Source organism: Oncorhynchus gorbuscha, linkage group LG22 (genome assembly GCF_021184085.1).
Source record: "Oncorhynchus gorbuscha isolate QuinsamMale2020 ecotype Even-year linkage group LG22, OgorEven_v1.0, whole genome shotgun sequence".
Classification (NCBI taxonomy): Eukaryota; Metazoa; Chordata; class Actinopteri; order Salmoniformes; family Salmonidae; genus Oncorhynchus; species Oncorhynchus gorbuscha.
This window is the reverse complement of record NC_060194.1, coordinates 23,484,560-23,510,658: the sequence shown is the minus strand read 5'-3', so window position 1 is coordinate 23,510,658 and position 26,099 is coordinate 23,484,560. Positions and strand designations below refer to the sequence as shown.

General features: G+C 43.5%; 1 protein-coding gene across 7 annotated transcripts in view; it reads left to right on the top strand.

The window, feature by feature from the left end:
- LOC124009838 (catenin delta-2-like) overlaps nt 1-26,099 on the top strand; it is a 161,235-nt gene that overhangs the window by 50,617 nt on the left and 84,519 nt on the right. For all 7 annotated transcript variants that reach the window (XM_046322027.1, XM_046322029.1, XM_046322026.1 and 4 more), the window contains one exon: nt 25,371-25,405. In XM_046322027.1, coding sequence (XP_046177983.1) covers nt 25,371-25,405 — 35 coding nt within the window. The remainder of the gene's footprint in view (nt 1-25,370; nt 25,406-26,099) is intronic.

Sequence of the window (26,099 nt, the reverse complement as noted above, 5' to 3'; positions counted from 1 at the left end):
TAGACAGGGATTTTTTAATAGGATTAAATGTCAGGAATTGTAAAAAACTGAGTTTAAATGTATTTGGCTAAGACTTCAACTCTATCTAAATCAGTTGGTCGAGACACTACCATCTTGGATCTGATTCTCTCACTGAGCCATCCTAAATAAATCCCTGGATGTCTGCCACTCAATAATACAGGTTGGCCGTTGCTCATCACTACTGATAACGAATATGTCCTAGATCTCTTAATGGAGCAACGAGTTATGGCCCAAAACCATCTGACAGCTTAGCCTCCTTCCATGTGTCTGCCAGGGCCAGCTAGAGAGACTTTCCCTCTCTGCCCGGGAACCAGGGGTCTGTCTGTCACACCAGACTCAGCCAAGTGGAGGGGTCATGGCTCAGTAGGATTTGAATCTCATGGTGAAAACCAACGTGGGTTTTCTCTTCTGATTCAGGCTCAGTTCTTATTGGACCATTATCAACAAAGAAGGTCCAAATTGGCAGGATATGAATTCATTTTCCCCAATTTAAAGGTTCACAGGATACAATTTGGTCAGACCTCCTACCGTTCGTCATACAGGGCCTCTAATCATCAACCTCCTCTTCAATGAGAGTTATAAATGGCGGTGCCTGGAGTATGTGACATAGACACGCAGGCCAAGTCGTCATGTTTCAAAACTAATTGGCCAGGGGGACCTGGGCGCACTGACAGTTAGGTGTCTTCCGTACTAACATTAGGATAATAGAAACCCTTTCAACCTGACAGTGAATCAAACAGCAGGAACACAGACAGCTCCCTAACAAAGGAAAATGTGATTTACTGAAGCTAATGAGGGGAGACAAATAGCTGAAATCCAATTTCAGTGAAAGTGTAGAAGAAAGAAAATGGTCAAACTTCCAACGGAGGTAGGCTTAGGTTTCCCACACCATTATGCTGTATCCTATTCCGATGAATCATAATGCCTAAGTCAAACCATATGTGTTTCTGAGACATGAACGAGGCTACTGTAGCATCTAGGATACTACAGTCAACATGAACATTATCCAAAGCCTGGCCTATGACCTTCGTAGAAACTATTATTACTAATATCCAAAGCCTGTGTGACATGAAGTTTTGATAGTTTTGGCTGTTGAAATAAAGAATTGAGCACCTAATCAGAGATCTCATATATATACTGAACTACCCTGTGAAAGGTACACTACATAGGGAATAGGGTGCTATTTGGGACACAGCCAGGGTGTTTTATCTGTGCAGTTAACAAATAATTAAGAGTCATTATGGCGATCCAGGGATGTGCCTGACTACTTTCCCCCCTCCCTCACATGAGCTACCTGGCAAACCTTCACTGTAATGAAGCTCCCCTCTCCCTTGACTCAGCAGATTTCCCCACTCTACAGTTGATCTGTTTCTCCTGGGATTTAAATGAGGGAGAATTAATTTCCATCAGGGCTATTTACCTCTTCTCACAGTCACAGACCAAGCTTCTCACTCGTGTTTTTCCACCTATTATCTCAATGCACTAATGCACACTAGGGATACAGACGCCATTGTGCCCAGTCCTGATAGGAGGGCACAATGGGAGGTATGATGAGCATGATCTCTCGCTCGCCCACTCCTGTAATGGATGCTGGGGGTGTCTCAGTTATTTTAGCGGATGAGTGCCTTTGGGATGTACTCATTTATGACATGGAATCCCTCTCACATCATTACACTGACCACACCAGTGTAGTGCAGCGCCCATTGAGTGGATGTTACTTTGAGTGGGGGGAACTAAGTGATTAGGTAAAACCATACCCCTCTCTCAAGCATCTTAACAATCCTCTCACTGGTGGCAACATGCTCTCTGATCAAATGAGAGGGGCAACCACACCTGCAAAAATAGATATCCTAACAATTTAGTTCAACACAATATTATGTATTTAGCTACTCTGCTATTTCTATCTAATCACATCATTTTGAACTCTATGCCCACTTCCACCACAAGGTGTTACTAGGTGAAAGTAGTCCCCCTCTCTATCCTATAAAAAGGTAGGCTATATGAGAAGTGCTATATTTTATAGGAAAGATTTTTATAGGAAAGATTGGGGGACTACTTTGAACTACATTTGGTCACTCCAGTCAGTGAGTAACTAGCTACTCCATATTTATAGGATATATAGTGTGGGACTAGTTTGTACTAGATTTGACATCTCCAGTCAGTGTCTAGCTCCACGACTCCAAGTTGGTGCGTCCCTCTCTCTCTGTCCTCTGTGTGGGCCTGCCACTGTGACCCACCCATCAGTGTGTGGCCCTACTCTCCTCTGCTCTTTCCTTTCACATTCATCTGTGGAGAACAATGGATGTCTCCCTGCCTCTGTTATATACACTGTCACAGCCTCTCACACATCATGGGGGCAGTGGCTGGGAAGTTGAATACTACTCCTCCTCACTGCTCCAGCACAGTATCCATTTTTTGAATGTTTGATCAAGATCTGCCTTGAAGGTGAGTTGCGGTGTCCAAATGCCAGACGCGAAAAGGCACACTGCAATATTGATGCTCTCATCTGTACTGTATTTGCACAGAAAAGAAACAGGAAAGTTTCTAATGATCCCTCGTGCCATGAACGACGTGCATGTTGAGTACCAGTCAAAAGTTGGGCCAGACCTACTCATTCGAGGTTTTCTTTTTTCTTTTGACTATTTTTGACTAATACATTATATAATAATAGTGAAGACATCAAAACTATGAAATAACACATATGGAATCATGTAGTAACCCCCCCAAAAATGTTAATCAAATCTAAATATATTTTAGATTTTAGATTCTTCAAATAGCCACCCTTTGCCTTGATGACAGCTTTGCACACTCTTGGTATTCTCTAAACCAGCTTCATGAGGTAGTCACCTGGAATGCATTTCAATTAACAGGTGTGCCTTCTTAAAAGTTCATTTGTGGAATTTCTTTCCTTCTTATTAATGCATTTGAGCCAATCAGTTGTGTTGTGACAAGGTAGGGGTGGTATACAGAAGATAGCCCTATTTGGTAAAATACCAAGTTCATATTATGGACATCACAGCTCAAAAAAAGCAAAAAGAAATTACAGTCCATCATTCATTTAAGACGTGAAAGTAAGTCAATCCGGAAACTTTCAAGAACTACTTCTTCAAGTACAGTCACAAAAACCATGAACCACTATGATGTAACTGGCTCTCATGTGGACCGCCACTGGAAAGGAAGACCCAGAGTTACCTTGCAGCCCAAATAAATGCTTCACAGGGTTCAACTAACAGACCCATCTCAACATCAACTTTTGAGGAGACTGCTGCAAACAAACCACTACTAAAGGACACCAATAAGAAGAAGAGACTTCCTTTGGCCAAGAAACATGAGCAATGGACATTAGAATGGTGGAAATCTGTCCTTTGGTCTGATGAGTCCAAATCTGAGATTTTTGGGTCCTACCGACATGTCTTTGTGAGATGCAGAGTAGATGAACGGATATTCTCCGTAATGTGTGGTTCCCACTGTGAAGCATGGAGGAGGTGGTGTGGGGGTGCTTTGCTGGTGACATTGTTTGTGATTTATTTCGAAATCAAGGCACACTTAAGCAGCATGGTTACCACTGCAATCTGCAGCGATATGCCATCTCATCTGGTTTGAACTTAGTCCCACTATCATTTGGTTTTAAACAGGATGACCGAACACACCTTCAGGCTGTGTAAGGGCTATTTGACCAAGAAGGAGAGTGATAGAGTGCTGCATCAGATGATCTGGCCTCAACAATCACCCGACCGCAACCAATTTGAGATGGTTTGGGATGAGTGAAGGAAAAGCAGCCAACAAGTGTTCAGCATATGTGGGAACTCCTTCAAGACCGTTGTAAAAGCATTCCAGGTGAAGCTGGTTGAGAGAATGCCAAGAGTGTGCAAAGCTGTCATCAAGGCAAAGGGTGGCTATTTGAAGAATCTAAAATATTCAATCTATTTTAACTTGTTTAACTTTTTTGGGGTTACTACATGATTCCATATGTGTTATTTCAAAGTCTTGATGTCCTCAGTATTATCTTACAATGTAGAAAATAGTCTAATTAAATAAATACCCTTGAATGAGTAGGTGTGCCCAAACTTTTGACTGGTACTGTATGTAAATTGAAAAGTATTTAGTCTGTAATGTCTTTTTTGTTATGTGTCGGATCCCAGTAAGACCAGCAGTCGCCATTGACGTTGGCTAATGGTGAGCCTAATAAATCAAATCAAATGCGATGCATTCCCCCACATACATGTTGTGGGAGCAGGGTTTGTACTAGAGGTCGAATGGCCGATTAATTAGGGCCGATTTCAAGTTTTCATAACAATCGGAAATCGGTATTTTAGGACACCGATTTGGCCGATAAAAAAAAAAAAAGATGTATTTTTTTACACCTTTATTTAACTAGGCACGTCAGTTCAGAACACTGACCCCTTGTTCAGAACGACAGATTTGAACCTTGTCAGCTCGGAGATTCAATCTTGCAACCTTACGCTTAACTAGTCCAACGCTCTAACCACCTGCCTTACATTGCACTCCACGAGGAGCCTGCCTGTTACGCAAATGCAGTAAGAAGCCAAGGTAAGTTGCTAGCTAGCATTAAACTTATCTTATAATAAAACAATCAATCAATCAATCATAATTACTAGTTAATTACACATGGTTGATGTTATTACTAGTTTATCTAGCGTCCTGGGTTGCATATAATCGATGCGGTGTGCATTCGCGAAAAAAGACTGTCATTGCTCCAACGTGTACCTAACCATAAACATCAATGCCTTTCTTAAAATCAGTACACAAGTATATATTTTTAAACCTGCATATTTAGTTAATATTGCCTGCTAACATGAATTTATTTTAACTAGGGAAATTGTGTCACTTCTCTTGCAACAGAGTCAGGGTATATGCAGCAGTTTAACAAAGACAGCCAATTTCGCCAAACGGGGGATGATTTAACGAAAGCGCATTTGCAAAAAAAGCACTATCCTTGCACGACTGTACCTAACCATAAACATCAATGCCTTTCTTAAAATCAATATACATTTTTAAACCTGCATATTTAGCTAAAAGAAATCGAGGTTAGCAGGCAATATTAACCAGGTGAAATTGTGTCACTTCTCTTGTGTTCATTGCACGCAGAGTCAGGGTATATGCAACAGTTTGGGCTGCCTGGCTCGTTGCGAACTAATTTGCCAGAATTTTACGTAATTATGACATAACATTGAATGTTGTGCAATGTAACAGGAATATTTAGACTTATGGATGCCACCCATTAGATAAATTACGGAACAGTTCCATATTTCACTGAAACGTTTTGTTTTCGAAATTATAGTTTCCGGATTCGACCATATTAATGACTAAAGGTGTTATGCAGGTGAATGAGGACCCAAAAGCAACTTGGCGAAAACAGAGTCTTTAATCCAGTAAAGTAAATCTACAATCATAAAGCATAATTCCACTCGTAATGACGAGAACAGACTGGAGACTCGATCATGAACTGCAGGTTGCCTCGGGAAGGCACTTGAACGTAGCAGACTCAGACACCTGCTCACCACGCAGCATCTGAGGGAAACACGACACGACAGGGCGATACACAGCACGGTGAACAATAGACAAGGATCCGACAGGGCAGAAACGGAAAACAAGGGGAGAAATAGGGACTCTAATCAGGGGGAAAGATAGGGAACAGGTGTGGGAAGACTAAATGATTGATTAGGGGAATAGGAACAGCTGGGAGCAGGAACGGAGCGATAGAGAGAAGAGAGAGAGGGAGGAAGAGCGAAAGAGGGGAACGAACCTAAAAAGACCAGCAGGGGGAAAACGAACAGAGGGAAAAGCAAAATGACAAGACAAAATAAGACAAAACATGACAGTACCCCCCCACTCACCGAGCGCCTCCTGGCGCTCTCGAGGAGGAACACTGGCGGCAACGGAGGAAATCATAGATCACAAACGGTCCAGCACGTCCCGAGAAAGAACCCAACTCCTCTCCTCAGGACCGTAACGAAAAACGATAAAAAGGGAAACTAGGTACTACTCTAAAAAAAATGAGACACGGGTAGAGAACTGAAAGCTTTAGAGCAAACAGGACCAAACAGGCCAGGAGAGTAACAACTAGGGACAGACTGAGACACAGCAAGGGCAGGAACAAGAACAGGAGAGATGCGATGGCAGGGAACAGACTGAGACCCAGCAAGACCAGGAGCAGAAGCAGAAAAAAATTACCAGACTTCTTCTGCGCGCAGTCTGAACACGCAGCCACGAAACGGCGCGTGTCACGCTCCTGAGTAGGCCACCAAAACCGCTGGCGAATAGAAGCAAGCGTACCCCGAACGCCGGGATGGCCAGCTAACTTGGCAGAGTGAGCCCACTGAAGAACAGCCAGACGAGTAGAAACAGGAACGAAAAGAAGGTTACTAGGACAAGCGCGCGGCGACGCAGTGTGCGTGAGTGCTTGCTTAACCTGTCTCTCAATTCCCAGACAGTCAACCCGACAACACGCCCAACAGGAAGGATCCCTCGGGATCGGTAGAAGCCACAGAAGAACTAAAGAGACGGGATAAAGCATGAGGCTTGGTGTTCTTAGTACCCGGGCAATAAGAAATAACGAACTCGAAACGAGCGAAAAACAACGCCCAACGAGCATGACGCGCATTCAGTCGTTTGGCATAACGGATGTACTCAAGGTTCTTTTGGTCAGTCCAAACTACAAAAGGAACGGTCGCCCCCTCCAACCACTGTCGCCATTTGCCTAGGGCTAAACGGATGGCGAGCAGTTCGCGGTTAACCACATCATAGTTACGTTCCGACGGTGACAGGCGATGAGAAAAATACGCACAAGGGTGGACCCCATCGTCAGTATCGGAGCGCTGGGACAGAATGGCTCCCACGCCCACCCCCGACGCGTCAACCTCAACAATAAACTGTTTAGTGACGTCAGGTGCAACAAGGATAGAAGCGGATGCAAAACGCTTCTTGAAGAGATCAGAACAACAATCATACGACCGGTGAGGAGGAAGGGAGTTGGTTCTGGACCGACTGAAGACCGTGCGCAGACCATGATATTCCTCCGGCACTCCTGTCAAATCACCAGGTTCCTCCTGAGAAGAGGGGACAGAACAAACAGGAGAAATAGCAGACATTAAACACGTCACATGACAAGAAACGTTCCAGGAAAGGATAGAATTACTAGACCAATCAAAAGAAGGATTATGACACACTAGCCAGGGATGACCCAAAACAACAGGTGTAAAAGGTGAACAAAAAATCAAAAAAGAAATGGTCTCACTATGGTTACCAGATACAGTGAGGGTTAAAGGTAGTGTTTCATATAATATACTGGGGAGAGGACTACCATCCAAGGCAAACATGACCGTGGGCTCCCTAACTGTCTGAGAGGAATGTCATGTTCCCGCGCCCAGGCTTCGTCCATAAAACAGCCCTCTGCCCCAGAGTCTATTAATGCACTGCAGGAAGCTGCCGATCCGGTCCAGCGTAGATGGACCGGTAAGGTAGTACATGTACTTGACGGAGAGGACCGTCTAGTAGCGCTTATCAGTCGCCCTCCGCTTACTGATGAGCTCTGGCCTTTAACTGGACATGAAATGACAAAATGACCAGCGGAACCGCAATAGAGACAGAGGCGGTTGGTGATTCTCCGTTCCCTCTCCTTAGTCGAGATGCGAATACCCCCCAGCTGCATGGGCTCAACACCTGAGTCAGTGGGGAAAGACGGTAGTGTCGGAGAGAGGGGAGACACAGTTAACGCGAGCTCTCTTCTATGAGCTCGGTGACGAAGATCTACCCGTCGTTCAATGCGAATAGCGAGTTCAATCAAAGAATCCACGCTGGATGGAACCTCCCGAGAGAGAATCTCATCCTTAACCTTAGCGTGGAGTCCCTCCAGAAAACGAGCGAGCAACGCCTGCTCGTTCCAGTTACTGGAGGCAGCAAGAGTGCGAAACTCTATAGAGTAATCCGTTATGGATCGATTACCTTGACATAGGGAAGACAGGGACCAGGAAGCTTCTTTCCCAAAAACTGAGCGATCAAAAACCCTTATCATCTCCTCTTTAAAGTTCAGATAATTGTTAGTACACTCAGCGCTTGCCTCCCAGATAGCTGTGCCCCACTGCCGAGCCCGACCAGTAAGGAGTGATATGACGTAGGCAATCCGAGCTCTCTCTCTTGAGTATGTGTTGGGTTGGAGAGAGAACACTATATCACACTGGGTGAGAAAGGAGCGGCACTCAGTGGGCTGCCCAGAATAACATGGTGGGTTATTAACCCTAGGTTCCGGAGGCTCGGAAGAACCGGAAGTAGCTGGTGACACGAGACGAAGACTCTGATACTGTCCTGAGAGGTCGGAGACCTGAGCGGCCAGGGTCTCAACGGCATGCCGAGCAGCAGACAATTCCTGCTCGTGTCTGCCGAGCATCGCTCCCTGGAACTCGAGAGTAGAGTAGAGAGAATCCATAGTCGCTGGGTCCATTCTTGGTCGGATCCTTCTGTTATGCAGGTGAATGAGGACCCAAAAGCAACTTGGCGAAAACAGAGTCTTTAATCCAGTAAAGTAAATCTACAATCATAAAGCATAATTCCACTCGTAATGACGAGAACAGACTGGAGACTCGATCATGAACTGCAGGTTGCCTCGGGAAGGCACTTGAACGTAGCAGACTCAGACACCTGCTCACCACGCAGCATCTGAGGGAAACACGACACGACAGGGCGATACACAGCACGGTGAACAATAGACAAGGATCCGACAGGGCAGAAACGGAAAACAAGGGGAGAAATAGGGACTCTAATCAGGGGGAAAGATAGGGAACAGGTGTGGGAAGACTAAATGATTGATTAGGGGAATAGGAACAGCTGGGAGCAGGAACGGAGCGATAGAGAGAAGAGAGAGAGGGAGGAAGAGAGAAAGAGGGGAACGAACCTAAAAAGACCAGCAGGGGGAAAACGAACAGAGGGAAAAGCAAAATGACAAGACAAAATAAGACAAAACATGACAAAAGGCTCGTATTTCTGTGTGTTATTATGTTATAATTAAGTCTATGATTTGATATTTGATAGAGCAGTCTGACTGAGCGGTGGTAGGCAGCAGCAGGCTCGTACGCATTCATTCAAACAGCACCTTCGTGCGTTTTACCAGCTGTTTATGACTTCAAGCCTATCAACTCCCAAGATTAGACTGGTGTAACCGATGTGAAATGGCTAGCTAGTTAGCGGGGTGCGCGCTAATACCGTTTCAATCAGTGACATCACTTGCTCTGAGACTTGGAGTAGTTGTTCCCCTTGCTCTGCAAGGGCCGTGGCTATAGTGCCTATAAGAACATCCAATAGTCAAAGGTATATGAAATACAAATGGTATAGAGAGAAATTGTCCTATAATTCCTATAACTACAACCTAAAACTTCTTACATGGGAATACATGTTAAAAGGAACCACCAGCTTTCATATGTTCAGCCAAAAATTAAAACCTCAACGTTAATATGGAGTCAACATACAAGTGTAACTAAAAACGAATGTAAATAAGTTATAAATTGTGCTACTAATGCACATGACGGTACAAACATGTCTCGTAAAAGTCATTATGTTTTTGTTTGGTTAGCTTTTGGAAATTGTAGAAATAAAACATTTTCCTTCTTCAGAAGTTCCAGCTTGGCGGGCTAATGTTATTAAGCTAATTAATTTGCTATATTAATAATGATATATTTAATGTAAGTAGACATGCAATCATAATTGACTGTAGCACATATAAAGCACCCACAAGCTACCGGTGGCTGAAAACACAATCATAGCGGGATGAAGGATGGCGATTTTCCGGGCAAGGGCAGGCCATTTAAAAATCACTCCTTCCTCCCTCGCCCCTTGCCCTGCATGTGTATTCTCGTCAGGCGTCATGATACATCATCAGAAGTGGGGATAGGGTGTATTTTAAGTGTTTTGACTGCAGCTCCAGAGTCTCTTTTTCAAGGGAGACCTGGCCAAGAAAGCAGCAACAATCAATACATTACAGAATTAAAACATACAACAACATGATCCAGCCTAAGAAAAAGCATTTACAATCCTCTGTAACAGTCTCCCATCAACATGTTTTTTTTTCCATTCAGTGGCGCTAACATATCTAGATGAAGCCTGGATTGTAGACTATTCCATACCACTGGTGCATAAGTAGCAACCACCTAGCAGACCGGGTATGGTAACTGCTGGTGGTGAAGGAGATAAGGCTACAGCGGTTAAGAGGAAGTTTACCCAAAAGGGCTTTGTAGATGAACACATACGAATGTAGCTTTCTGTGCATATAAAATGAGTTCCAACCCACCATTTGGTACTAGGTGCAATGTTGGGTGACTGACTTGGCATTTGAAATAAAGCACAAGGATGCTTGATAAACAGAGTCCAGTCTCTGTAAGACCGACGAGGCTGCGTGCATATACAACAAGTCACCATAATCAATTACAGAGAGAAAAGTGGCCCGAACAAGCTTTTTTCTAGCCATAAGTGGGAAACAGGCCTTATTAAGAAAATAAAAACCTAATTTCAATTTAAGCCTCCTCACAAGATTATCCATATGAACTTCAAAGGACAACTTGTCATCCAACCATATAAAAGGTATTTGTAGGATGACACATGTTCAATGGATAAGCCACCAGATGTGACAATGCTAACCTTCTCTGTCTGAGTGCGAGCTCTGGTAAAGGTCATACACTTAGTGTTTTGTACATTCAGGACCAGTTTCAGACCTTAAAGGGATGTGTGCAGTGACTGAAAGCAGCTTTTCAACAGCCTGAATCAGAGAAAAAGCACATTAATATGACTGTATCATCTGTATATAGATGAAACTTTGCTCATTGCATCCCATTTCCCAAATAATTAATAGAAACTTTAGAAGAAAAATATTATTTGAACCCTGGGGCACACCTCTATTAATCTCAAGAAAGCTAGACTAAAACCAGACTGAAACCCACTTAGTTGTGTTCTTTTCAATTAAGATGTTCTTTAACTGCGAGTTCCCTAGGGATTAATAGACTTTGGCCAGGATAGGGAGCTTGTAGATAGGACAATAGTTATTAGAATCTGAGGGATCTCCACCCTTTAGAAGTGGGAGGACATAAGATGATTTCCAAATGCTGGGTATGGAATTGATCAAGAGACTCAAGTTCAGTTATAATACCAGCTGCTATCTTTAAGATGTAGGGATCCAGGTTGATTGGACCTGCAGACTTTTTAGTGTCTATTGCCTTTAGTGCTTTATAGACCTCAGCATAAGAAACAGGCTCAAAGTTAAAATGGTTCACATGAGGGCCTATATCATGGTTTACTGTAACATAACTTACATCAACTTTATCCTTCATTTCATTAGAATCCATCATTAAATTGTCAGGAAGGACAGAGGATACATGAGAACCTGACACTGATTTGATTAGATTGTATTTGATTAGCTTCCAGAACTTAGATAGAAATCTGATTTGGACTTCCTGATCAATCCTGTACATTTGTTTCTTAGCGCTCTGATCGAGGCCCTCTTTCTTTCTTTTTTTTATTCCCCCCCCCCCCCCCCCTGTTTTCTCCACAATTTTGTGGTATCCAATTGGTAGTTACAGTCTTGTCTCATCGCTGCAACTCCCGTACGGACTCGGGAGAGGTGAAGTTCGAGAGCCGTGCACCCTCCGAAATACAACCCAACCTCGCCACACTGTTTTCCTGACACAATGCCCACTTAAAACATAAGCCAGCCGCACCAATGTGTCGAACGAAACACCGTACACCTGGCGACCATGTCAGCGTGCACTTTGCCCGGCCAGCCACAGGAGTCGCTAATACGTGATGGGACAATAACATCCCTGCCGGCCAAACCCTCCCCTAAACCCGGACAACACTAGGCCAATTCTGTACCACCCCATGAGGGTCCCGGACACGGCCGGCTGCGACAGAGCCTGGACTCGAACCCAGAAGCTATAGGTGGCACAGCTAGCACAGGCACCTGCTCCACTCTGGAGGCCCCAAGGCCCTCTTTCTAATTCATTCTGCCAAGTTATCTGAAAACCAGGGATTGTCCCTTCCACTGATTTTACATTTCTTCATAGGGGCGTGCTTATCACAAATGGACACAAATGTCATGTCAAAATAGTCCCAGGCAGTGTCAACATCGGGAATCAGACTTACTCTGTCAATATTCGAGTACAGATCATGTAAGAACAATTGCTCATCAATCTGTCAAAAATGTATTAATAAAATATAATGGGGTTTTACTTTGTGATATTTAATTGGTAGTTACAGTCTTATCCTATTGCTGCAACTCCCGTACAGACTCGGGAGAGTCAAAGGTCGAGAGCCATACGTCCTCCGAAACACAACCCTGTCAAGCCACACTGCTTCTTGACACACTGCTCGCTTAACCTGGAAGCCAGCCACATCAACGTGTCGGAGGAAACACCGCCCAACTGACGACCGTGTCAGAGTGCATGTACCTGGCCCGCCACAGGAGCCGCTAGAGCACGATGGGACAAGGACATCCCGGCCACCCACACCCTCCTTTAACCCAGATGATGCTAGGCTAATTGTGCGCCGCCTCATGCGCCCGGCTGCGACACAGCCCGGGATCGAACCCGGATCTATAGTGACGCCTCTAGCACTGTGATGTAGTGCCTTACACCACTGCGCAACTTGGGAGTCCCAATGTTTGTATTTATAACACAAGCAATTGCACAGTGAACACTGACATCATTACAGAATATCCCAGTCGATGTGTTTTTGTCAGGGGTATTTGTTAGAAGAATGTCCAATAGCATTGATTTGTTAGGTGCTCTGGGAATCGGTCTTGTAGGCACATTAATTAATTTGCCCGAGATTCAGAGAGTAATACAGTTCTTTAAAAGAGTCCAATACATAGTCATTTAGTTTGTGTAGGAAATCAGAAACAGAGTTAAGTGTGTCTCCCGAAGCTGAGGGAAGCTGTTGCAGCTGACTACAGTCATGTGGGAGTTCTTATACAGTGCATTTAGAAAGTAGTCACATTTTGTTACACTACAACTTATTTTAAAATTGAATAAATATTTTTCCTCGTCAATCTACACACAATACCCCATAATGACAAAACAAAAACAGGTTTTAGACATTTTTGCTAATTTTTACATAAGTATTTATTTTAGACCCTTTGATATTAGATTCGAAATTGAGCTCCGGTGCATCCTGTTTCCATTGATCATCCTTGAGATGGTTCTACAACTTGATTGGCGTCCACCCGTGGTAAATTCAATTGATTGAGCATGATTTGGAAAGGCACACACCTGTCTATATAAGGTCCCACATTTGACAGTGCATGTCAGTGCAAAAACCAAACGATGAGTTTGAAGGAATTGTCGGTAGAGATCCGAGACATGATTGTGTCGAGGCACAGATCTGGGGAAGGGTACCAACATTTCTGCAGTATTGAAGGTCCCCAAGAACACAATGGCCTCTTCCAAGAACACAGTGGCCTCCATCATTGTTAAATGGAAGAAGTTGGGAACCATCAAGACTCTTCCTAGAGCTGGCCGCACAGCCAAACTAAGCAATCCGGGGAGAAGGGCCTTGGTCAGGGAGGTGACCAAGAACCCGATGGTCACTCTGACAGAGCTCCAGAGTTCCTCTGTGGAGATGTTTGTCCTTCTGGAAGGTTCTCTCACCTCTGCAGCACTCCACCAATCAGGCCTTTATGGTAGAGTGACCAGATGGATGCCACTCCTCAGTAAAAGGCACATGACAGCTCGCTTGGAGTTTGCCAAAAGGCACCTAAAGGACTCTCAGACCATAAGAAACCAGATTCTCTGGTCTGATTAAACCAAGATTGAACTCTTTGGCCTCAATGCCAAGCGTCATATCTGGAGGAAGCCTGGCACCATCCTTACGGTGAAGCATGGTGGTGGGACCATCATGCTGCGGGATGTTTTTTAGCGGCAGGGCCTGGGAGATTGAGGTAAAGATGAACGAAGAAAAGTACAGACAGATCCTTGATCAAAACCTGCTCCAGAGTGCTAAGGATCTCAGACTGGGGTGATGGTTCACCTTCCAACAGGAGAACAACCCTAAGCACACAGCCAAGACAGCGCAGGAGTGGCTTCGGGTCAAGTCTTTGAATGTCTTTGAGTGGCCCTGGTAGAGCCTGTACTTGAACCCGATCTAATATCGCTTTAGAGAACTGAAAATAGCTGTGAACTCCCCATCCAAGCTGACAGACCTTGAGAGGATATGCAGAGAAGAATGGAAGAAACTCCCCAAATACAGGTGTGCCAAGTTTGTAGTGTTATATCCAAGAAGACCTCAGGCTGTAATCGCTGCCAAAGGCACTTCAACAAAATACTGAGTAAAGGGTCTGAATACTTATGTAAATGTAATATTTCAGTATTTCCCCAAAACATTTCCAGCTTTGTCATTATGGGGTATTGTGTGTAGATTGATGAGGGGGAAAATGATTTAATCCATTTCTAAATAAGGCTGTAACATAACCAAATGTGAAAAAAGTCAAGGGGTCTGAATACTTTCTGAATGCACTGTATACGTTCACTTTAACCGCAAGCAATTCAAAATGTTTGGCTTTGGTAATTGAGAGAATTCCAGAGGTGCTAAACTTGGATTTCACATATATTGCAACCCCTTCTCCTTTACTCATCCGATCCGTTCTAAAAACCGCGTACCTATCAATATTTGACAACAGATTTCTTTAGCCAAGTTTCTGATAAAACCATTATGTCCACATTTGTCGTATTGGCCCATGTTCTAATCATGTCTATTTTTGGAAATAGACTTCAGACATTTACATGCAAAAGGCCAAAACCTCCTCTGTTTTTTAAATCATAGGGAGTCGGTAGAGATTGCATGGTATCTACCAGCCCAGAGTTTCATCTCACATTACCTGAGATCAACAATAAAATCATAACTATACATCTCAAGAATAGTTGTTATGTACAGCATCGACCTTCACATCAAAAGTGTTTGCTTCTGTAGACAGGATCAGGGTCATTAAAACTCAAATCTGAAAGATCAGACATACAAACGGACAGACTGATTGGCTGCCATCTTGCATTACGAAGTCTTACTGTGGTTTGCCATGAAAACGTTGCTTTGATTTATGCTCTCACTACTGTAAGTTGATTCAAATGTAAATAAAATATGTAAGAATTGGTGGTAGAGAACGAGCAGACTGTTTGGGGTGGAGAGGTGTTGTAACAGGGCTCCCTTGGGGGTTCCCTTGCAAAAGAGACCATGGTCTCAATGGTGATAAAATAGCTATGTTGTTTAAACAGGAGAGTGTTCGGCTGCCATGCTGCATAACCTCCTCCGGTTTAATAAGCCATTGGTTACAGTTATATATTTAACTGCTCTAACACTCTGAACTCAACCTTGCTCTTCTTGTCCTCACTTTATAGTGCTGCTCTAGCACTAACACACAATATCCACACGCACTAACACACAATATCCACACACACACACACACACACACACACACACACACACACACACACACACACACACACACACACACACACACACACACACACACACACACACACACACACACACACACACACACACACACACACACACACACACACACACACACACACACACACACACACACACACACACACACCAGCTCTGCACTTTGCTACAATTATAGTAGCTTATATATGCATATTTTCTTAATTTCCACCAACCTAATTATATGAGAGAGGGTTAATATTGATGATCTCATCATGGGAATGTAACCTGAGATTCGATTATCTGTCAATAACCAGCACATCGAGATAACAGCAGTGTGATTAACTGAGTCTACAGATGGTGACCTGCAGCTGCAGCACTTGTTAATCACACCAACAATTATGCTCTCTTTTAAAGTTATTATCCAGACAGATTGGATTGATTGTGTAGTAGTAAATCAATATGAGAAACTGTTTTGAGCTAAAGTTCAACTAGCTCTTTAGAGATAGACTTGAAATATAACCTGTCGTAACACACGAGTAGTGTGTATCAAGATCATAGAATAAAGAATTTTCGGTGCAACAGATCGCTGATGAAAGTAGGTTGCTCTTATTGTAACGACCCTGGGTTTATAAACGCGGATATCGACTATGCCGCTTGAACATGCTTTTGGGACACAATCGATAGCGCGCTGGACTTCTGGCTAGAAGGTTCGAGGCCTGCTTCCTGCCCGTTTCATTGCATTGGTGTCAGAAGTGATCGGACCTTGCATCCACGAACGTGCGTGTGCTTGACAGGTGAACGCGTTCCTATAAAATATGTTGAGTCGCAAGCTAGCGCGAGGACGCGCTCTTTGAAAAGTAGGGAGTAGTGTAACGACCCTGGGTTTATAAACGCTGATATCGACTGTCGCTTGAGCATGCTTTTGGGGCACAGTCGATAGCGCGCTGGACTTGGGTCTAGAAGGTCCGAGGCTTGCTCCCTGCCCGTTTCATTACATTACAGTATGGATTTGTTTGAAGCGAAATGTTAAATTCAAATATTATTACCATCATATCTATTCCAATATGACACCAGTGTCGATGAAAATAAGAAATAAATGTAGGCCTAGCCTATAGAAAGCTGATGGGGTCCTACTTTTTTAAGAGTCAATCAAAACTCACACAATTGCATAGCTTATAGAAAGTCTCATGGGTTCTCATGAAGTGTTTAACCAGATTTTAGATTCAATTTGCTTTGATGTCAGAGTACCAGGCAGTTATTAGCAAGTTTGGTAAGCTACTAATGACTAAACGGGCAAGTGGAATTTAACTGCCTCCATGACTCGTGACCGCGGGTGTGGCAGTAATACAGTCACCTTAACAGGCCTAGATGCACCTTGTGCTGGGGGTAATACAATGCCACAAAACACAATGCCACAGAAATAATCAAATTTTGAGGGGGCGTGCAATTGTCGTGCTGACTACTGGAATGTCCACCAGAGCTGTTGCCAGAGAATTTAATGATCATTTCTCTACCATAGGCCACCACCAACATCGTTTGAGAGTTTGGCATACTTCCAACCGGCCTCCCAACTGCAGACCATATGTAACCACACCAGCCCAGGACCTCCACATCCGGCTTCTTCACCTGCGGGATCGTCTAAGACCAGCCACCAGGACAGCTGATGAAACTGGGGGTTTAAGCAACCAAAGAATGTCTGCACAAACTATCAGAAATTGTCTCAGGGAAACTCATCTGCGTGCTAGTCATCCTCACCCTGGTCTTGACTGCAGTTCAGCGTTGTAACCGACTTGAGTGGGCAAATGCTCACCATCGATGGCCACTGGCATGCTGAAGAAGTGTGCTCTTCACGGATGAATCCCAGTTTCAACTGTACCAGGCAGCGGTTTGCTGATGTCAACATTGTGAACAGAGAGCCACATAGTGGTGGTGTGGTTATGGTATGGGCAGGCATAAGCTACGGACAATGAACAGAATTGTATTTTATCGATCACAATTTGAATGCACACGGATACCGTGACGAGATCCTAAGGCCCATTTGCGTGCCATTCATCCGCAGTCATCACCTCATGTTTCAGCATGATAATGCACAGCCCCATGTCGCAAGGACCTGTACACAATTCCTGGAAGCTGAAAAGAAAATATCCAATCAGGATTTTTTCTTTCCTGGTCTCTGGGGAGATAAATCTAGCTAGTTAAAGGCATATTCCATTTAACTGTATTAGGGAAAAATGTGGGTGTGACAGTGGAATCATCCAATCCCATTTTGACTTAATGAGTGGACCATTTTTACAAAAAGTATGGAAACTTCTGCCTTCTTGAAGGCCAATGGTCACTGCGCAATAGCGAGCAGAAATTGTCCCATGGTCTAGCTAGCTAGCTTTTGTTGTCAGCTAGTTTGCAGCAGCTGCAGTAGGTGTTATCAAAGAGGATGTTGTTGCTAATTTGTTAGCTTCTCCCTTTTCAAAAATAACTTTCAACAAGTTAAGTTTCAAATGATCATCATCTGGTGAGTGGAACTGTATTTATTAATGCAGCGTGCTTGCTGTTAGCCACCTCTTTGAAAATAACTGTTATGTGAAGCATTGTTGCATTTAAAGTGGAACTGACAGCATTTTTGCAACATGGAATGTTATTCAAATCTGTTCATACCCTGTTAGCAATAAGGAATCGGCCCAGAAGTGGCCCTCTTCCGAGGACCCGGAACTGATTGAATCGACCCGGAATTGGGTGTTGGACTCGACCCGAATCAGAATGAACGACTGCCCAGAATTGGCCTAAGTACATCAGCCGTTTCAGTCTACCAGAATTCAGCGGCATCTTACCAGAATCCCCCCAGAAGCGGACTGATGCAAATTTAAATAAATGTATACAAAATTACCAGATTTAGTCATTTAAAATATTACTATTATACATTTTATACATACAAATTATACCCATCCACAAAATGTCTCGGAGGAAACACCATACACCTGGTGACTGTGTCAGCGTGCATGCGCCTAGCCTGCCGCAGGCGTCGCTGCAGCGCGATAGGACAGGCACATTCCGGGCCGGCCAAACCCTCCCCTAACTTGGACGACGCTGGGCCAATCGTGCGTCGCCTCATGGGTCTCCCACTGGTCTCAAACCAGCATTTGTAGAAATGCAGTTTGCACTGCGAAGCAGTGTCTTAGATCGCTGCACCACTCGGGAAGTTCCATCTACAAAGTTTTTAATGTTTATCAATGGCCTTGCACATAGTATCAAAATGCTAAAATACTATACAGGACTCTTTAAGAATTTCATTTAAATATTAATTGTATTTTTTGATCAGAGAAACAATGAGGAAAATATGAAAAATAAATAGATAATGAAATGTTAATTATATAAAGCAGCCCGTGTAATCATCTGCCAGAGAGTAGCCCCAATGGGCCTGAGCCCCAAGTAATACATTTGGGCCAGTTTTCTCTCACCGCAATCTGCCCGAGCTCCAAGTAATACATTTGGGCCAGATAACTCACACCAGAATCGGCCCGAGCTCAATCCCCGCATCCAAGCCATAAGAAATACTGCCGAAGGCGGCACAGACTCGGGCCACATGACGTCGGCCGAGTCTGACTCTCAGCCGGAATCGGCACAGATCCACACCCCCAGGATGAATATGGCACTTAAAAAAAATATATCTGACAAGCAACCACTTAGATATGGTAATTTTCACATTTTCATAAATTCTTAGAATATTTGGGAATTAACTATACTAGGGCATATGGGAAAGTGGCCTTGCGTTTGGACAATTGATAGACACTGCAGTAAATTAAACCAAAACGAGAGTCTACACAGACCGATGCGCAATAGCCAATCAGAGCTACAGTAGACCTTTACACAAATCTAACGAAGGAACATTACTAACTTTTTCAGCTAGTTGGCCATCAAAACCGAACTGATAAACGATGGTGAATTGTAGCCTCCTCGTCCTTCTGCAGGTTGCCTGCAGGGCTGGCAGGGTAGCCTAGTGGTTAGAGCATTGGGCTAGTAACCGGAAGGTTGCAAGTTCAAATCCCTGAGCTGACAAGGTACAAATCTGTCATTCTGCCCCTGAACAGGCAGTTAACCCATATGAGCCTTTGGTCATTAATATGGTCAAATCTGGAAACTATCATTTTGAAAACAAAACGTTTATTATTTCAGGGAAATACGGAACCGTTCGGTATTTTATCTAACGGGTGGCATCCCTAAGTCTGAATATTCTTGTTACATTGCACAACATTCAATGTTATGTCATAATTATGTACAAATCTGGCAAATTAGTTCGCAATAAGCCAGGCTGCCCAAACTGTTGCATATACCCTGACTCTGCATGCAATGAACGCAAGAGAAGTGACATATTTTTTTACATTTTACATTTAAGTCATTTAGCAGACGCTCTTATCCAGAGCGACTTACAAATATTTCACCTGGTTAATATTGCCTGCTAACCTGGATTTCCTTTAGCTAAATATGCAGGTTTAAAAATATATTCTTCTGTGTATTGATTTTAAGAAAGGCATTGCTGTTTATTGTTAGGTACAGTCGTCCAACGATTGTGCTATTTTCGCAAATGAGCTTTTGTTAAATCATCCCCCAGCGTTGCATCGATTATATGCAACGCAGGACACGCTAGATAAACTAGTAATATCATCAACCATGTGTATTTATAACTAGTGATTATTATGGATTGATTGTTTTTTATAAGATAAGTTTAATGCTAGCTAGCACCTTACCTTGGCTTCTACTGCATTGGCGTAACAGGCTCCTTGTGGAGTGCAACGAGAGGCAGGTGGTTATAGCGTTGGACTAGTTAACTTTGGATAAGATTGGATCCCCCGAGCTGGGTTAACTAGGCAGTTAACCCTCCGTTCCTAGGCTGTCATTGAAATTAAGAATGTGTTCTTAACTGACTTGCCTAGTTAAATAAAGGTATATAAAAATAAAAAAATCGGCGGCCAAAAATTCCGATTTCCGATTGTTATGAAAACTTGAAATCGGCCCTAATTAATCGGCCATTCCTATTAATTCGGTCAACCTCTAGTACAGAGGCCCATTATCAACAACCATCACTCCTGTGTTCCAGTGGCACGTTGTGTTATCTAATCCAGGTTTATAATTTTAAAAAGCTAATTGATCATTAGAATCCCCTTTTTTTGCAATTATGTTGCACAGCTGATTGAAGAAGCAGTAAAACTGGCCTTCTTTAGACTAGTTGAGTATCTGGAGCATCAGCATTTGTTTGGTTTGATTACAGGCTCAAAATGGCCAGATACAAAGAACTTTCTTCTGAAACTCGTCAGTCTATTCATGTCCTAAGAAATGAAGGCTATTCAATGCAAGAAATTACCAAGAAACTGAAGCTCTCGCACAACGCTGTGTACTACTCCCTTCACAGAACAACGCAAACTGGCCCTAACCAGAATATAAAGAGGAGTGGGAGGCCCGGTGCACAACTGAGCAAGTGGATAAGTACATTAGAGTATCTAGTTTGAGAAACAGACGCCTCACAAGTCCTCAACTGGCAGCTTCATTAAATAATACCCGCAAACACCAGTCTCAACGTCAGCAGTGATGAAGGCGACTCTGGGATGCATGCCTTCCTGGAGTCGGGAAGGACAGTGTCTGTTCTTTTGCCCATCTTAATTTTATATTTTTATTGGCCAGTCTGACAAATGGCTTTTTCTTTGCAGCTCTTCCTTGAAGGCCAGCATCCTGGAGACGCCTCTTCACTGTTGACGTTGAGACTATACTTTATTATTTTAATAGCAGTACCCTGTAAAGTCCATTATCAAGCAATCAATCACATTAATTTGTAATGCCCTTTTTACATCAGAAGTTGTCACAAAGTGCGTATACAGAAACCGAGCCTAAAACCCCAGAGAGCAAGCAATGCAGATAGATGTAGAAGCGTGGTGGCTATGACAAACTCCCTTGAAAGCCTGGAATCTGGGAAGAAACCTAGTGAGGATCCAGGCTCTGAGGAGTGGCCAGTCCTCTTTTGGCTGTGCCGAGTGGAAATTATAAGAGTACATGGTCATTAAGGCCAGATCGTTCTTCAAGATGTTCACACGTTCATAAATGACCAGCAGGGTCAAATAATAACCACAGTGGTTGTCGAGGATGCAACAGGTAAGCACATCATTAGTAAATGTCAGTTGGCTTTTCATTATACCTCTGATGAGTATGAATTAGGCTGTTTAAGAAGGTTTGAATCATAAGCAACCTGCCTACATATTGTTGGAAGTACAATAGACCAACATAGCTACTATTGTAGGTCGAAGCTGTGTGCTGGAAAACCTTGGTAGAGCATGGGTGAAGTATGCATTGTAGTGCTCGTGAATTTCCTTCATTTTTCGGCTTCAGTCCAATGGCTACCTCTCACTTAAAGCTGCAATATGAAACTTTTTGGGCGTAATATAGATAATTCTCACTGAAAGCAAGTCTAAGAGGCAGTACATCTGTTCTATGTGCACTATTTCTATGTGTAACTGATGTGAAATGGCTAGCTAGTTAGCGGTGGTGCGCGCTAATAGCTTTTCAATCGGTGACGTCACTCGCTCTGAGACCTTGAAGTAGTTGTTCCCCTTGCTCTGCAAGGGCTGCGGCTCTTGTGGAGTGATGGGTAATGATGCTTCAAGGGTGGCTGTTGTCAGTGTGTGCAGAGGGTCCCTGCTTTGAGGCCAGGTAGGGGTGAGGAGATGGATGGAAGCTATGATGTTATATATACTTCTAATTCTTAAGTTTTGTTTTTGCATCTTTTACTTTTGTTATTGTACACCTGCTGAAAATACAATATTGCTGGTTATGGAAAATATATTTCACAGCGGTTTAGATGGTACAATGATTTTCTACACTGTACTTGCTTGTTTTGTCACATAAAATGAAATTAGGCGAACTATTAGAATTTTAGAAACCTGGAAATGGGGGAGTGATTTCTGCGTAGTGCATCTTTGAAACTTAGTTTTTAGTTTTTAATTGCTTCTATTTCTCTCGAGTCATGTCACTGTATATCCTAGTAGTTTTAGAGCTTAAGACTTGTAGACTGAGATGTAGGCCTACAGGCATGCTATAGTTTAAAAAGTAGGGGGAAACTATTGAGGCAAACACAGGAGTGAGACCATCAGAGTGTCTCTGTGAGAGGCCACTCATGCCCAACACACTGACCCTCTTCCCTTTCCTCTCTTCCTCCTGTGCCGGTGCGGTGCTGTATGTGTTTATTGTTCAATAAAGAATGGGTGATGAATGAGCACTTGCGGGCCGATGTTGAGCCCCTATTAATTTTGTTTTCTCTGGCAATTCGTCACCCCACTGTAAACGGAGACAGCCTCACAATAGGAACTGTGAAGGAGAAATCAATAGGATGATTTAGCAGCTGCTACTTGGTCAAAGGGCCAGTGAATGACCATTTAGCCTAGTGATCACAGTGGCGGCTGAGCTCTGAGGCAGCTAGCGTTGGGCCGGACCTTCACTGGGACACTCACATTAATCATGTGATGGGGGACAGCAGATCCCGATACTCCACTCAAGCTCCCATTTCCAGTGACTCCATAGTTATTATGATTGTTGTTTGTGTGCTCCAGATCAGAGATAATCTCCCATCGATCCCAGTGTGGTTATCTGAGTCCATGTGATGGCCCTGGCTTAGCGACTACGTCAACATATCGCCCCATGAAAAGGATAAAGGCTGGCTGGCAGAAGCAGCACTCTGTGCCAGACTCTGCTCTGATGAGAGGGCAGCAGCTGATTTCTCAGTGGGGAGCCATTTTACCACCTGGAATAGTCATCCACTCATGTAGAATTAGAAATATAGCCTGTGTAGAATTAAGCACCCCTGGCTGTAACCTGGCAGAATCAGGTCTCCATGAAGAGCAGTGAGTTGCAATTCATTGTGATGTGTTAATAAATCTTTTTTTTTTGTCAAGTGTCGCCTAAAATGACATACCAAATCTAACTGCCTGTAGCTCAGGCCCTGAGGCAAGGATATTCATATTATTGGTACCATTTGAAAGGAAACACTTTGAAGTTTGTGGAAATGTGAATTGAATGTTGGAGAATACAACATTAATAATAATAATAGATCTGGTAGAAGAAAATACAAAGAAAAAAATGGTTTTCTTACCACAATCCTTGAAATGCAAGAGAAAGGTCCCAGTTCTAGCCATCACTCTGGTTGTAATTCCGATGGTGTACCCAAGATGGCAGCCATGTATGTGCAAAGTTTCAGACGGATAACTTGAAGTATGAGCGAACTACATGACATTTAGTGTGAAGTCACCCAGGTACATTTGTGCAAATCGTGAAGGAGACATTTGTGTTCGTATGACATTTTTCAGAATATAGGCAAATCTGTATACTTGGACTTTGATTTAGCTTTTCCAGTATTAGTAGCCATATTATAAGTTCAACAACTTCATAACTCTGAATATTCTTATAATTCTTGTCCAAAAGGAAAAGGCATGCTGTCGTAATGGGTTAGTAGCTACATTTTACGACATATACATGGATTCCAGATACTCCCGTAAAGCCCGGCTCATTGGCTCATTGGCTATCTAACTCGCTTTGTTTGACCCCGATTGGTGCTTATTTGACAAAGTTATAGTCGTTAAAGTGAAGACTGCCCGCGTCATTGATCTTTGACCAAATATGGTGTCCTATAGGATATACTACACCCCTAATGATATAGTGAAGTCTGGTTACGTTCTAGGATCTCTGAGGAATACATATGAACGTGATTTGACTGGTTGAAACAACGTTTAGAGTTAGATTTTCACAGATTCCTTTCTTTGCAAATTGAACGAGTGGAAATACAAAATCGATTGTGCATGCTATATGGACCTTTTTAGGATATGAAACAATATTTTATCTAACAAAACGACCCTTCATGTTATCTCTGGGACTTTTTGGATGAGAAATCAGGGAAAAGATTTCAGAATGTATGTACACATTTCACCTTCAGAGGTGAATTTATCAAACCTATAGAGGTTAGGAGCTCTCCTCAAACAATAGTTTGGCATTTTCTTGCAGTAATAGCTACTGTAAATTGGACAGTGCAGTTATATTAACAAAAATGTAAGCTTTCAGCCAATATAAGACACTTATATGTACCGACATTTGTTGTTTCTCTAAAATCTGCGATCATGACACAAGGTGCTGCATGATTTACAACTGTCCCCTTGACGGGACGCCGATCCCTAAGAAGCTTTAGCTAGGTGGTGCTTTCATGGCTACATTGTTAATATTTGTCACCCTCCTAGTGCTTCGGGGGAGGGGTGGGTGGCGGTTCAGGGGGAGGAGGGTGGGGTGGTGGCTATGGGGGGGGGGGGGGGGGGGGTGCACTGGTGGCTCTGAAAGCTTGTTCTCTCCAGACCACGTGTCCCTTGTGTCTCTGGATGGTGTGTGGTGCACACCCCTCACCTCCCCCTGGAGGGAGAACCTGTTCGGGCTTAGTGCTGGCTGGCTGGGCTGCTCTGACAGATGACCCCATGTTGACCAGAGGAAGGGAGGAAGGGATCCCTTTAGTCATCCCCACTCCCATTGTGCTCTGCTCTACAGTACTGTAGCCTAGTCACACCACACACACACACACACACAGACACACAGACACACACACACACACACACACACACACACACACACACACACACACACACACACACACACACACACACACACACACACACACACACACACACACACACACACACACACACACACACACACACACACACACACACACACACACACACACACACACACACACACACACACACGGACGGACGGACGAAAATTTTCCAGTCATCAGGTAGTGCTCAGGTCTGGGGCATTAGGATGCTACGCCAGAGGAAAATGAAGGTTTGCTGCTTTTCTATTCTGACCATGATCTGTTTCTTTCTCTCTTTCAGTTCAGCAGATGAGAAGTTTCGCTGGAATAACCAAGGTAAGTTGTACTAAATCCTGCACCAATGCATCTTGTTCTACATTATGTGACAGAGCATGCGGAACCCTCCTTGGAATTGTGTACATATTGTAATGATATCTTGGGGGTGGAGTGGTGTGGACCATGCCTTGCTCCTACGTCTGGACAGCTGTCATAATTTGTCAGACAGAACAGCAACAGAGCTGTCTGTCCAGTGTGAAATATGCACATCTAGTTGAGACTAGATTGATGAGCTTCAAGCAAAGTATGAACCACAGACCGCAACCTTGTCTTCTAAAGTATCAAACACAGGTAGTTTAGGATTTGATTGAAGCAGTGCTAAAAGATTTATGACTGCAAGTCATGTTCAGGTTCCTGCTTCCCTTTAGTCATTTACTCTATGAAAGTTCCACTGATTTGTATTACCTTTAAGTCATTTAGCAAATGCTCTTATCCAGAGCGACGCTACATTTTCGCCTTGATCCCCCATGGGAATCGAAACCAACAACCCTGGCATTGCAAGTGCCATGCTCTACCAACTGAGCCACACGGGACCAATGGATGAGTTTAGAAATGTTTGGGATGAGTTTAGGGAGGTTGCACAAAGATAATTATCCTTGAGTTAAAACACTAGTAATCATCCTTATACGGTAGAGGACTAAGTGTCTACTGCTAGTAGCTTCAGCCTCCATGCCTGCCACTATAGAAGAGAGAT